This window comes from Aspergillus brasiliensis (genome assembly GCF_001889945.1).
Source record: "Aspergillus brasiliensis CBS 101740 unplaced genomic scaffold ASPBRscaffold_8, whole genome shotgun sequence".
Classification (NCBI taxonomy): Eukaryota; Fungi; Ascomycota; class Eurotiomycetes; order Eurotiales; family Aspergillaceae; genus Aspergillus; species Aspergillus brasiliensis.
In genome coordinates, this window is record NW_027137449.1 from 921,940 (window position 1) to 935,637 (window position 13,698).

The 13,698-nt window shown below is 53.2% G+C and overlaps 4 protein-coding genes across 4 annotated transcripts; 2 read left to right on the forward strand and 2 right to left on the reverse strand.

Moving 5' to 3' along the window:
• Positions 1-2,307: 2,307 nt before the first annotated feature.
• On the forward strand, positions 2,308-7,257 carry ASPBRDRAFT_197296 (putative histone deacetylase complex subunit (Hos4); the record flags this gene model as incomplete). Its single annotated transcript, XM_067621079.1, has 5 exons — positions 2,308-5,961; positions 6,015-6,228; positions 6,289-6,302; positions 6,726-7,050; positions 7,133-7,257. 5 exons carry the CDS (start codon positions 2,308-2,310, stop codon positions 7,255-7,257), a joined length of 4,332 nt encoding a protein of 1,443 aa, XP_067477839.1.
• Positions 7,258-7,654: 397 nt separating this feature from the next.
• ASPBRDRAFT_627186 (GID4/VID24 family protein) lies at positions 7,655-10,186 on the reverse strand. Its single transcript, XM_067628381.1, has 3 exons — positions 9,814-10,186; positions 8,055-9,612; positions 7,655-8,004 (listed from the first exon to the last, which is right to left on the reverse strand). Exons 1-3 carry the CDS (start codon positions 9,835-9,837, stop codon positions 7,814-7,816), a joined length of 1,773 nt encoding a protein of 590 aa, XP_067477840.1. The 5' UTR covers positions 9,838-10,186; the 3' UTR covers positions 7,655-7,813.
• Positions 10,187-10,377: 191 nt separating this feature from the next.
• Positions 10,378-12,228, forward strand: ASPBRDRAFT_627664 (uncharacterized protein). The gene is made up of 3 exons (XM_067628384.1): positions 10,378-10,480; positions 10,544-11,024; positions 11,084-12,228. Exons 2-3 carry the CDS (start codon positions 10,849-10,851, stop codon positions 12,057-12,059), a joined length of 1,152 nt encoding a protein of 383 aa, XP_067477841.1. The 5' UTR covers positions 10,378-10,480; positions 10,544-10,848; the 3' UTR covers positions 12,060-12,228.
• Positions 12,229-12,234: 6 nt separating this feature from the next.
• On the reverse strand, positions 12,235-13,646 carry ASPBRDRAFT_197299 (uridine-cytidine N-ribohydrolase; the record flags this gene model as incomplete). The annotated part of the gene is made up of 5 exons (XM_067621080.1): positions 12,235-12,777; positions 12,866-13,182; positions 13,252-13,456; positions 13,538-13,545; positions 13,595-13,646. 5 exons carry the CDS (start codon positions 13,644-13,646, stop codon positions 12,235-12,237), a joined length of 1,125 nt encoding a protein of 374 aa, XP_067477842.1.
• Positions 13,647-13,698: the final 52 nt, after the last annotated feature.

Consider the following 13,698-nt stretch of genomic DNA (forward strand, 5'->3'; position numbering starts at 1 on the left):
CAATGGTGACGAGGAAGGAGGGGGGAACTGTCCATCTGCCAATCTGCCACTAAAACTGGCACTCGCTCTTTTCCGTTCCAGAGCCAGCCCGGGTTTCAGACGCAGAGGGAGTGACCTGACCAAAAATGTAAAAAGGAAGAAAAGTTAAAAAAGAAAAGAAAAAAAAAAGTGGGTGCTGGTATGCAGATTGCAGCCAGAGAGAGAGAGAGAGAGGAAAAAGGCAAGAAAAAGAAAATGAAATTGGGAAAATCACTTAGATCTTTTGTCCGCCACAATATCTTTCCTCCAAAGAGTTGCTGGTCTTGACCGCCCCTCCCCGCCCGCTTTTGGGCCTTCTCGCAGGATACTAACCAACTATCTAGTTAACTCCTCCGTAGCTACTAATCATTTGAGTTTCTGGATCTGGGTCGCGCGAGTCGACGGATTCGACCCTCAGGCAAGAACACCGAACAGGCCAGCAAGGCCAGCAGGCAAAGAGCAGGCTTGCTTTCCCCCGGTCGGGTCAACTCTCAAGTTGCGGCTGCAGCTGGACTTGTCCGTCCGGGTGGGATTGGATGGATGGCGACTGGGCGTCCCCCCGCTGTACGTAAGGATCAAGGAAGGTCAGTAAGTCAAGCAGCAGTAGTTAGTTAGCTGAACAGGTCTCCATCCATTCCATCTTTTCTCCAGCTTGGGTCCCTTTCCAAGGTGTCAGTTGCAACTAGTACGGAGTACCAGGTTATAGGGTAGATACAAGATACATACCGTCTGGGGCCGTATCTTTCAGCCTGCTGCGGGAACGGCAGTGTTGTAATTATCGACGTTTCTTTGCCCTCCTCTACTAACTATCTCCTGCCTCCTTGGCTGCCCATCACTTGCCGTTTCATGCTGTGGTGTTCGAAAGAACGTAAGTACTTTGCGGGTCGCCGATTGTCACATCCCCAGCTATCCACGGAGTATTTATCAATTGAATCCACACTTTCCACAGGCCACAGTAGCAACAAGCAACAACAACAAGCAGCAGCAGCAGCAGCAGCAGGCCACCCCTCAATTTCGCGACATGATTTCAATACCCTGATTTCCTGTACCGTACTTGGTCAGACTGGGGGACTGATTATCCATGACTAACCAACTAGCGAAAGGCATTTGCTCCGCCGGTGGCCAAATGGCAAGGCCCCCGGTGGTAAGTTTCCCGGGGCGAATACTATGACCACGACGACTCGAACGATGAACTAACGATCGATTGATTTCTTCTGCTGCTGCTGCTGCTGGCTGCGGCGCCGGCGGATGACTCCTAGCAATCATCATTCATCCCCTCGGGGTCGTTTCCACCCCAATGCGTGATTAGACCAGTAACTACGGGAGCACTACTACTACTATTATTATTACTATCATCATCATTATTATGATTGTTATTGTCTAACTGTTGTTGTTGTTGTCGTTGTTGTTGTTGTTGTTGTCGGACTGTCGCCGCCGCCGCCGCTGCTCTTGTTATTGTTGCCGATTATTATTCAATATTATCCTCTTATTCGTATTCTTATACTTCAATTTCTCTTCTGTTTCTTCATAATTGATAATATCTTCTGATTATTTTGGATCCCTTTTTTTTTTTTTCCTCTTACCCTATTTTGTTGCTAGTTCGCCCTCCGGATCCTCCAGAAATCTTCACTAACCACCCACTAAGACCCAACTAACTTCACGGACGGCGAACTACTCCTACCGCCCTGGTCCTGCTACCAACTTCCACTACGACGGGACCGCCATTACCTGGTAATTTCGCCCATCCCAGTGCCCGTCGGCCGTTTCAACTTCTCCCATCTTCTTTCATCTTTTCTTTCTTCCACTATTTCTGTCCCTTCGACTTAACTTCTTTCCCCCCTCCCTTCAACTCTCCATCCAAACCTTTCCGCTTAGTTCCTTGACTCTTATTATCTTCCCCTCTTCGCCCTCTCCTCCCTCCCCCTCCTTCTCCAGTTTGTCCGATTAATTATTTCTTCTATTCTTTCCTCTTACACCTCCCGACCGAAACTCCCCTACTTGCTATCCTGTCGCTACTCTCTCTCTCTTGACTCACCACCAACCTTTCATCTTTCTCTGTCCCTTCTTGCCACCTCTCCAATCCGACTCTTCACCCTTCTCGCTCTCTACCGTCCTGACCCTTCTTTTCGTCCGGTGAAAGGAAACAAGCTATCACTTCTTATTTCCGTCTAGCGTGGTCGAGCACCAGCTTCCGCGCGCAACTGCTGGTGTATCTGACCACGGGTCTTCAAGTCCGCCACGGCCCCCGAAAATGACGAGCAGAACCCCCAGAAATCGAGTGCTACCGCTATGAGTGATGTTGAGGCTGTCTCCTCCCTGCCAGCTTCCCTGGATGCCGGACAAAGCGCTTATGCTGTCAAGGTGAACCACCAGTCTACCTTGGGTCACCCGCCTTCCAAGAGAACCCCTCCTCCGGTCGCTCAGGAAGTGGATGCTCCCGCTAAAGAGGTAGATCCTGCTGTCGGGGACGGCGATGGGCCACCGAGCCCCAAGGCTGACTCGGAGGCAGAAACTATAATCCAATCGGGCCGTGAATCTCTGTCGCCTGAGAAGAGACGGAAGTTCATCAAACATGAACCGAAACGACGTGATGATGCAAATGACCATGCTGATGCCGCAGAGAGCGATCTCCCTCCCAATGATTTGCAAGTGAGAAAGCGGAAGTCGGCGGAGGAGGAGGACGATGATGATGATGTGCCCAGTGAACGCGACGGTCCGGTGCGCCCGGCTAGCCCGCTGCGCAGGGCTGGCTCACCACCTGCCCCTATAGTCAAGATCGAGAAGACCGAGGAACCTCAGACGGTCCCCAGTCGAGTCGAATCGTCCCATCCGATTACATCCGCACCCAGAACGTCAAGGAAGCGCAGCTTCAGCGAGAGTGTCGACGGAGAGGCAGATGCTCGTCGAAATGCACGTCAACATCACTCGGCAGCCCCCCGCGACCGAGAGCGACGAGACTTGAACGGGATTTCTCTCCCTCGCCCCACACCGAACGATCGATCTGTCTCACCGGTCCGTTCTCATAAGCGAACAGCATCCGGCCCTCAGCTCGGCAGCGATCTGCAACGAAAGAGGAAGGCACCTACCCCGCTCATCTCGGGCGTGCCTAGGCAGAGTTCCGAAGACAGACAGTCCGTCTCCTCATCTACTAGCGGGTCTCCCTTGCCCAGTGCCTATGTACGGAAGGTTGCGTCTGTGGATGGTGCGTCGGCCTCTCCTGCAAGGCCTATGGGGCACAAGAAACAGCGGGATCAAAATGGCCGTACACGACTTGCACGTGCTTGTGCCGCCCAGGAATTGGAGGTAGCCATGGCTCGACATGCCGAACGACCAGAGGATCTCAATGTTGCCGACAACGCGGGCAATACACCGCTACAAATCGCCTCTCTGGAAGGTTGTGCGTCCATTGTTAAGTTCTTGCTGGACGCTGGCTGTGAGGTAGAGACCAGGAACATTGACAGGGACACGCCGCTGATAGATGCCGTTGAAAACGGGCATCTTGAGGTTGTCAAGCTCTTGCTCCAGGCCGGTGCAAACCCCCGCGCAGTCAATGCTGAAGGCGACGAGCCCAGCGATCTGATTCCTTCGGATTCGGAGGAGTACGACGAGATCCGACGTGTTATCGAGGAAGCAAAGGCTAACCCACGCCCGAGTCGTCGTTCAGAAGAGCAAACTGGTTCCGGGAATAGGGAGACATCTTCCCGCCGAGTTACGATCAACAGTCCACGTGAATCGCCACCGGTCAGTGGACAACGGAGTCCGCCTTATGCTGGTATCACAAGCAAACGGAAAAGTGTTAGGAGCGAGGCTACTCGGAATGACCTGCTGTGGACCAAGGCTACACCGGAAAATCTACAAGCATTCGCTGCCAAGGGCGATATTGCTGGAGTTGCCAACATTCTGAATGTGGGGCAAAGAGCGGATCCTGAGTCTATGATTGCCGCGGCCAAAGGTGGTCACGATGAAGTGTTGTCCCTTCTACTTGGCATGGGCGATGCAGATCCTGATCCCGAACCTGTACCGGGCGGCTCTCAAAAGCCGGGATACAACACCCCGATGTTGGCAGCGATTGGTCGGGGTAACCTCCCCGTAATCAAACTGCTTCTTGCTCAACCAAGTTTCAATCCGACTCGCCGTCTCCACAAGGATCGTACCTACTTCGAACTGTCTCGGGAGCGCAGGGCCGATAATTGGGAGGAAGAATACGATCTTCTGCGTGATGCGTACGACGACTACGTCCGAACAAAGAAGCAGCGCAAGGCTGATTTTTCATCTCCACGGCGAGTGCGTGATAGGGAGAAGGAAAGCAAGCGAACCGGCCGCAGAGAATCACCGTCTCCGGGAGGTCGCCCAAGGAAAGCAATGGCAAGCCCTGGCCGCCGGGATCCTTCCAAAGACACACTCTCAAAGGAGCGCAGGAGAGAGGCTATGGCTCATGGAAAGGAAAAGTCCAGTATACCTCGGCCGAAGGTTGCCCAAGCTGGAGCAGGTGATCAGGACGCGTTGCGTTCGGAGCCGGCTCGGTCCAAGGGATCTTCTGCGAGGGACGGTGAATCTACTCGTGGCGATGAAGCGCCCAAGAGGAGACGGCTAATTGCTGGACGGCCCCCAGATCGTGACAGGAGAGTTCCTAGCTTACCACCATCCGAGCCCATGTCCGTGAGAGACGAGAATACCAAGACGCGCCCCGATCATTCCGAATCTGCCACTTCCAGACCTGGACCGCAGCATTTGAAACGCGGACGCAGCAGTGTTAGTCCCGATCGACCTCGATCTCGTGATACCGATGCCGAGCGGCACTCGCGCGATATCCAGAAGAAGAAACGGCGCGTATTGTCGGAGGACGGCACACCTAACATCACCAACGGAGGTGTGAAGAAGAGCCATCCAGCCACGGAGGATTTCAAGACTCCTGCCCGCCACAAGGATGACACCCAGGCCGTGGAGCCTAAACGGGAACGATCGAGGGAACCTGAGGTTCCGTCAAGGGTAGCGGAAAAGAACCCTGTGAAAGAGGAGCAGGAGAAACTCGAGACTCATGGGTTGGAAGATATACCCATGGAGGAGTCGACAAGCACCGCGGAGGCCGAAGCCAAAGCGAAGGCCGAAGCTGAAGCTAAAGCTGAAGCCAGAGCCAATGCTGAAGCTGAAGCCAAAGCCGAAGCCAAAGCCAAGGCTGAAGCCAAAGCCAAGGCCGAAGCCAAAGCCAAAGCTGAAGCCAGAGCCAAGGCGGAAGCCGAAGCGGAAGCCGAAGCGCGTCGGCAAAAAGAAGCCCAACGAGCTGCAGCTGAACGACAGGCAGAGGAAGAACGCTTAGCGGCAGAGGCGGAGAAGGCTCGAGTAGCAGAGGAAGAACGGGCGGCGCGGGAGGCTCGTCTTGCCCAGGAGAAGGCTGCAGAGGAAGAGCGTAAGCGGAACGAGGCGGAGCAACGGCGGATTAAGCAAGCCGAGGACGAGCGCCAGAGGCGTCTCGAACAAGAAAGGCAGCGCCTTGCTAAACTGCGCAGGGAGCAGGAAGAGCAGGAACAACGCCGGCGAGATGCCCTCCCCAGTCGACTCAAAGCTGCAGCAAACCTCGTGGGTTCGAATGATCCACTGGCGAAGAGTCATGCATGGCTCAAGAAATTCATGCCCGTGGTGACTGCTGAAACGAAGCAGCTTGATCCGACCTGCGGACCGGCGGTGGCTGAGGAGAAATGGGTTCCGAATTACCTCGTCGCACCATTGCTAGCGACGAACGATCTTCAGTTATCTCAATACGCCACCTGGGAAAAGCGCAATGCGACACCCACGCAGCGCATGAACTTGTGGCGCGTCACACGAAGGATGCTGGTTCAAGCGGAGGAGATGGAGTTTCTTAGCTCGTCCTTCGAACAGATCATGCAAAAAGACTGCGAAGCACGACCCAAATACTTTGAGATGGAACATGTATTTTGGGTTAAGGTATGTTGAGCCTGACAAAACATTTTCTTTGAGCACACGCTGACGTTTACTAGCTGTCTGACTTCATGGATCTCGTTCCCCACATACCGCACCTTCATGGGTTGGACATACAGTTTCTGAAGATGCACATCGACCAGGAACCCAAGCCACAGCCAGTGCTTGAGTTGCCGCAGGCCAATGGACATATATCCGGGACGCCAATTGAGGAGGCGCCCGGGCTTTTGGGAGGAAATGGGTTGACTAACGGCTATGGACACAGCCGGCCTAGTACATACGTCTAATTGTTTGTGCTTCAGCGTTCGTTTAGCTTGACGCTAGCCTGTACAGGTGAAATTCTTGATGTATGACTATGATACCTGATGTGAGACGTTTGGATAGACCGTTCGATAAACCGTAGCAATACTCGTAGTATATGAAAGAAGTCGCTGAGTACTAGTTGGCGTCGTAGTACGGAGTATACAGATGCGTCTCACGTGATATACGAGATCTCGATCTTATCGCATATCACGTGACCATGACTAATGCGTAGGGCACACATTTAGCGAGAAAGTAGCCCAAAATTGCCCGCACCACTCGCCCAGCACCACCACTCACTAGTCTATACAAGAACAAAACAACCTCGACTCTTTGAGGATAATCCGACATCTCGTCACATAACACAATCTACAAAATGGTGCGCATCCCTTACCACCCCTCAACAACACCACACCACCTCCATACAACAACAATAATATAACTAACCAATGGATTGAATTTATATATAGTCGGACGGAGAAGAGACCCAATCCAACCCCGTTGTCGCCGCCGATGAGGTCGAGGTTTCGGCCGACGCTGGCGCCGGTGGCCAGATGTCCGTCTTGGATGCCCTGAAGGGAGTTCTCCGTATCTCTCTCATCCACGACGGACTTGCCCGTGGTCTGCGCGAGGCCGCTAAGGCCCTGGACCGTCGTCAGGCTCACATGTGTGTCCTGAACGAGGGCTGCGAGGAGGAGGCCTACAAGAAGCTTGTTGTGGCTCTTTGCTCCGAGCACAAGATCCCCCTTATCAAGGTCCCTGATGGAAAGATGCTCGGCGAGTGGGTTGGTCTTTGTATGTATCCCTCTATTCCTTCTTCTTTTTCCCTTGAAAAGGAATTGGGGCATTGGTTGCTAACGTGGGTGATGTGATTTAGGCCAGCTCGACCGTGAGGGTAACGCCCGCAAGGTCGTCAACTGCTCTTGCGTCGTCGTCAAGGACTGGGGTGAGGAGTCCCAGGAGCGCTCTGTCCTCCTTAACTACTTCCAGACTGAGCAGTAAATTGCTCGCTTTTCTTCTGAAAAAGTCTGAGTTGTAGTAGGGGTTTCCAACTTTTTTTTCCCCCTTCAACTTTGAGTGCTATGGTTTCGATCGGTGTGTGGGTTCCGCGGGGGTTTATGTGGTTCGTTCGGGTGGTTGAGGGATAACTTGGGGGAGAGAAGGGACGGGGTTTGTGAATTTGGTTTTACGGGCTTGCGCTCTTTCAACTCTTGAGTGTGCATGTCTCTTGCTACCTGCATACAACTCCCACCTGTTGTATTTATCTACGATTTGGGTGTCTTCAAGATAACGTGGATCAACAATCGATGGATCATGGTGCTCTGAATGGTTCCTCTTCGTTTTTTTGGGTGTAGATGGAGGTTGTGAAAATATTGTGTAGATGATGTGGAGGTAATTGAGTAATATATTTGCACAATTTGACAATAGAATGCTGATACTGGTATAAGAACACCCGGCTATGCAAACATTTGTCTCCCATCCAACGCCATGATAAAAACAAAGCCCTAATATTAGCAGTTTACATATGACATATGGCAGACAATTGTGTCATAGACTGTTAGCGGAACCCGTACGAGGGACGCATCATTTTCTTCGACTCGGGCTTCAATGACAGCTGCTGGTATGGCGAGCTGCCCGGGTCGTAATATAACCCTTCAATATAACCGCTTTGCCGGTTCAATGAGATATAGTAGAATCCCGAAATCGTCAGTCCTTGTCGGGAGTCGGTAGGTGTGATGAAACAGCGTTCTAGCCCTTATGAGTATGACTTTAAGAATTCTTGGTCATTGTGAACTCACCCTTCCATCTCATCAGTATCCACTGCTTGGATAACTGCTCAGTTACCCATTTCCGGCTCACGAGCTTCCGCGGCATTTCCTCGTCGCTCAGATTCTTGAATGGCTGCAACTTCTGCCAATATGTACTGTCAATCTCCGCATCTGCTTTGAAGTTCTTCGTTTCGAGAGTGTGTCTGTTGAAATCGATGATTTCTCCCTCTAGATATGTGACTATATGTGCGTCATGCGCCGGTGTCGTTTTGTCCGGTATGTTGTACGCTTCCATGGTACCCGTTAATGTCATATCGTCCGGGTTGATACTATGTATGGTGACCTTTACCGGCCAGTTTTCGTCCTTACCACCCCCGAGGTGGTAAATATTGTTGGCCAGGTACCGTCGTCCTGTTGTGGTATATACACTGATGCGACTGTTGTCACTCCCGTTGACAATCATCGGGTCCTGGGATGCCGATGGGCTGGACCCTTGTGGTGCAAAGAGCGAGCTCGCACTGCTGGCAGCCCGCTGCGACCCCGAAAAAACCATACCAGGACGAAGCCATGAACTTTCCGGCGGCGGCGCTATCGAACTGATATCGAGGATAAAGTCATCCTCGTTCCCATTCAGGAAATCAGTATGAACAAATCCCCCTGCGGCGGCTGAGGTGAGGCTCTCCTCAAACGAGGTTGAATACCGCAAGCGATCCAGATATAAAATGGTCTCCTTCAACCGTGGATTTGGGGGGTTATCGATGTGTAATTGTCGATGGGCGCTTATCCGAGTGCGTAGGTCGTTGTGTGTCAGAAATCGCTGAGACTCGCCCCGCGCGCTGGGAAGGAAGCGATATGCTCGTGAGGCTGATGGAGGGCCTGGTCGCTCTCGACCCTCATCCGAATCCTGGGAGGCTCGTTCCCGCTCCAACAAATATTCGTGAAGCGCCCGCGCGCGCGTCCGCGAACCCCGCTGCTGGCGTCGCACTGACTGTAAGAAAGCCTCGGTTGTCGAAAGAGCCGGATCGCTTTGGCGATTGGAACTGCTATCGGATGGTTCGTCTGGCAAGGTTGGGGGACTTCGACCAGTGGCATCCCGGCGCGCGTGGCGACGAGCAGCCGCGTAGCGATCGGAGAATCGGCCGAACCATGAGATTGTATTGCTGTCGTGAAGCGGCTCGTAGCCCACATCATCGTCATCGTCATCAGAGGCCGGAGCCCAGCCGTATACCGAGCGCGAATTTGACATCTGACCTTCGTAGTTGGGGAGGTTAGTCGGATTTGGGTTGCCGGAGGCGTCGCGTTGGCGGCGCACGATGGGGATGCGGCGGTTGATTTCGATGCGCAAGTGGGACGGTTCGTCCAGCTCCATGGGCTCTAGATCGACATCGGACACCGTCTGTTGTCGACGTCGGCGCTGACGACTGAGTGAAGAGGTCGAGTCTGGTGGAGAGCGCACACGAGACCGGAGAAAGCTCACGTTATCATCATGAGCGTCATCGGACACGGCTGCGGGGAGCGAGGGGACAGGGAGGGAGAGCGCGGTCAAAGGCCGAAAAGAAGAAGCGGAAGACGACTGAGCAGGGGGGTCCTGTGATGAAGGTGAAAAGGTTAGAGTGAGATCTCATCTGTCGATGGCACCGACTGAGAAGGCCAGGCACGTCACAACATTGGCTTGGTACCTCCCATCCGACGGTCGTGCGCAGAGCCAAAGTGGCAACCGTTCCGAGGTACGGGATACGCAGAAACAACCAACACGAATGGAGAGCCCAAGCACGTAGTGAGAACTTACAGATGGCGAGTTGACGGGGGGCATGATCTGAGTGAAAGTAGCGGTTGTAGATCGAGTGGCGGCGGAGAGGCAGTCCGCCAGGGAGAAAGATGGGCGATGGGAGAGCGCATCCACCAGGAGTCGGTCCAAGGAGAAAGAAAATCCCCGATAAATTAGCAGCTCGAGACAAAGAGCCGGAGCGAGTGAAACATGAATTCCCGACCGTTGGAAGGGCGCAAGAGTCAAGCGGCGATGCCGAAGCAGCAGAAAGTGAAGAATAAGTGAGGTTTCGAATGGCAGGAAGTTCGATTCCAAAGCAAATCCAAAAGCCGCCGGTCACTGGATTGCCTAATCGGGCGCCCCTCGCCGACTGCTCGTTTGGCGTCTTCTTGCGCTTTCTCCCAAGGCTTCTGGCAACTTCATCCCTTCAGTGTACCTGGTGACCTATTCCAACGCTACATATTTGTCCTTGACCCCATCGTCATCCCTCGTTCACAACGGGATTCATCCCTTCAATCCTCCGGCGCCGGGTCCTGTACCTGGACAGAACCCCGGATGTGCCCCATAGCTATACTCCACTAAAGCATCTATCTAGCAACGTCACTCTCAGGGCTACACACATCATTTACAACCCAGAGGCGTCCTGCACGGTCATTTCATATATCCTAGAAACATGCAAGGGATTCTAGTCGGACTCCACTTATGAATACCACACGCTCCGGATATTATGTGAACTAATGCAGGATGACAGCGTCCGTCATGAGCCGAGTCCACTATGGCTTGAACGCTGCGTTCCAAGCTAACGCCAATCTTGTCACATTCTTGGGCATCCTGCATGGTCTGGCCTTGGTCGATCGGATGCAGAGTCGCCAAGTTACACCACTGCGAGACCCATCTATCCATACTCTCCGTGATGGAGCCAAGTTGTCGGTAATTCGGCCTGGCAGACGGAGCAACTCCGATTTGCTCTTCACGATCATAAAAACTACTTATTGTCTCAGGGTGTCTTCTACATGATCTTTCTGCCAGTGTACCAAATTATAGTCACTCGCCAGTATGGTCAAGATCAAGTCCATCGAGTACTTCCGCGTCCCTCCCCGTTGGCTCTTCGTCAAGATCGTGGATGAAGATGGCCAATGCGGCTGGGGCGAAAGTACTCTAGAAGGCCATACCGAGGCTGTCGAAGGCACATTGAATGCCCTATGCAAGCGGTTTCAAGGCTACGAGGCCGAGTACATATCCAACCATTTCCCCTTCTGCGCATGTCATGCAACTAACCTCGCGTGATCAGTGACATTGAACACATATGGCAAATGGCCTGGCGTCTGGGCTTCTACCGCGGGGGCCCGGTCTTCATGTCCGCTATTTCGGGGATTGACATTGCACTCTGGGATCTGAAGGGTCGTCGACTTGGTGTCCCCATCTACCAACTCCTCGGAGGTAAAGTCCGGAACAAGCTGTCCGTTTATGCATGGATCGGAGGAGACCGGCCCTCCGATGTCGAAGCGGCCGGAAAAGCTCGTCTCGCGCAGGGCTTCAAAGCCATCAAGATGAATGCCACCGAGGACATCAACTGGCTTGATTCCCCACGTGCGTTGGACTCCTCCGTTGAACGGCTGAAAACCGTCAAAGCACTCGGTTTGGACGCAGCCCTCGACTTCCACGGCCGCCTTCACAAACCCATGGCCAAGCAGCTCGCCAAGGCCCTGGAACCGCACCGCCCCCTCTTCCTGGAGGAGCCGCTCCTCTCTGAACACCCAGAAGCCATTAAGCAGCTATCGGATCAAGTTTCTTGCCCCATTGCCCTCGGCGAACGTCTCTACAGTCGCTGGGATGTGAAACGCTTCCTGGAAGATGCGAGCGTTGACATCCTCCAGCCTGATATCGCTCACTGCGGAGGTATCTCCGAGCTACGACGCATAGCGTCCATGGCCGAAACGTACGATGTTGCAGTTGCCCCGCATTGTCCCCTGGGATCTATTGCTTTGGCGGCGTGTATGCAGGTGGACTTGGCGACCCCCAACTTCGTCATTCAGGAGATGAGTTTGGGGATGCACTATAATACGGAAGCGGGCGAGTATGACATTACTAGCTATGTGAAGGATCCCGGGGTGTTTGCTGTCAAGGATGGATATGTGGACGCTTTGACAGCACCGGGATTGGGCATTGAAGTGAACGAGGAGCTGGTCAGGCAGTTGGCGGTCAATTCCGAACCCTGGCCACCTAAGGAGTTCTATGGACCCGATGGAGGAATTCGTGAATGGTAGTTTGCGGGAATATCTTTTAGTGTATATAGCATAGCGTGAATGGATGGTGTCTGCCTGCTATATCCTGTCTAATAAATCTATGTACTGTTCATCGAGGTGTATTTCTCAATGTTCTAATATCAAAAGTGCCTCCAAAGGAAGATAAGTCCCGCATAACATGCCCTGTAAAACATTTTTAGGCCTTCCTTGCCGCATTGCACTCATCCGCTCTCTTAATGCAGTCATTGATCATATTCCAGAACGCTTCCAGATCCACACCACGAGGAATACAAACCGCGTTGGGGTTGGCCTCAACTACAGACCGACCTAGCGATCCCACCAGCGCAATATCGGTTCCATGAAGGCCGTCCGTAATAACATTGACGGAGAAGCGCTCACCGCCGCGGTCGTCGAATTTCAGGACCTGGTCGGGGTGGTTCTTCGCGTAGAGAGGGTTCAAGGTCGACAGAATAACCGCCACAGCAAGGGGATCGTGCAGGGGAGGACCGGTGGAAAGTCCGAAAACGGTTTCGTAAGTATTGGCGAAGAAGATCAGGAGCTCGTACAGCATCTGACGAAGGGTGGTGGGCTGGACGGAGGGATCGTCCACGCCGTGGCGGACGAGGTTCCGGACGCTCTGGTCGGCAAGGACTTGGTGGGTGAGATCAAGAGTGATCAGGGTGGTCTTGGATGCGACGACTGGGTCGCTGAAGATGGCCTGGGAGGCTTCGGGATCACACTGATTTTGAATGGTGTTAGGAAGTGTGGATACAGGAGGTCGGTCCCTTGAGGGGAGATGACTTTGGGGTAGTAGTAAGGGAACATACGTAGATGTTGAACTCAGCGAGAGGTGTTACATTGCCAATTCGGTTTTCTTGCCCCTCGAGTCTGCTCATGGGAGCGTCGGTGAATCCTTCACCAACGCCTCCACCCATGATGGTCAGGCCGGCGATGTGCTCCGCAACCTCGGGGAAAGTTGCGAACAACAGGGCAACGTTGGTCAGTGTACCGGTTGCAACAACCCACGGCGTACCCTTGGGGTGCGCCAGGAGGGCATCCCGCATGGCCAGAATGGGGTTTTTGTCCGTGATTGGGGTCGTTGAGGCCTTGGGGAGGAGATCGGTACCATCCAGACCAGAGTCACCTACATCCCGTAAAGGTTACTTTCACGGGTTCGTGCTCTGAGATAAGGGAATTGATGCACTATGCTTACCGTGAATGTTAGGTGCATGAAGAGCGGGTCTGCAGAATGGCTTCTTGCTTCCGGGGTACACGGGGATCTCTGGCCGGCCGATGGCCTCTAAGACCCGAGTGGCATTGATGGTGGTGTTCTCCAGAGAGGCATTGCCGTGGATGGTGGTAATACCGAGAAGCTTTAGCGAAGGGTGGTGTGCAGCAAGAAGAATAGCGAACGCATCCTATATATGGACGCAAGCTCTTTAGTGGTTAACATTCTATACCTTGTGTTGATGTTCTGTTGAGTCATGGGTCATACTCACATCGTGGCCTGAGGACCTGTTAGCATAGCAACACTTGGATGGAAAAAGAGTACCTACCTGGATCGCAGTCCAGCCACAAGGGAATCGGCGTGTCTACTGAGGAAGCCATTATACAGCGCTATCAAGAGAAATACAAAGAAAAGGAAAAAAAAAAAAAAAGG

Excerpts from the sequence above, each read along its gene's own strand:
- ASPBRDRAFT_627186 (XM_067628381.1), bottom strand. The coding sequence starts at position 9,837 with ATGCCCCCCGTCAACTCGCCATCT. Across the intron at positions 9,613-9,813 it reads CCCCCGTCAACTCGCCATCT|GACCCCCCTGCTCAGTCGTC; the intron begins GTAAGTTCTCAC and ends CCTTCATCACAG. Across the intron at positions 8,005-8,054 it reads GATACTGATGAGATGGAAGG|AACGCTGTTTCATCACACCT; the intron begins GTGAGTTCACAA and ends CATAAGGGCTAG.
- ASPBRDRAFT_627664 (XM_067628384.1), top strand. The coding sequence starts at position 10,849 with ATGGTCAAGATCAAGTCCATCGAGTACTTCCGCGTCCCTCCCCGTTGG. Across the intron at positions 11,025-11,083 it reads TTTCAAGGCTACGAGGCCGA|TGACATTGAACACATATGGC; the intron begins GTACATATCCAA and ends TCGCGTGATCAG.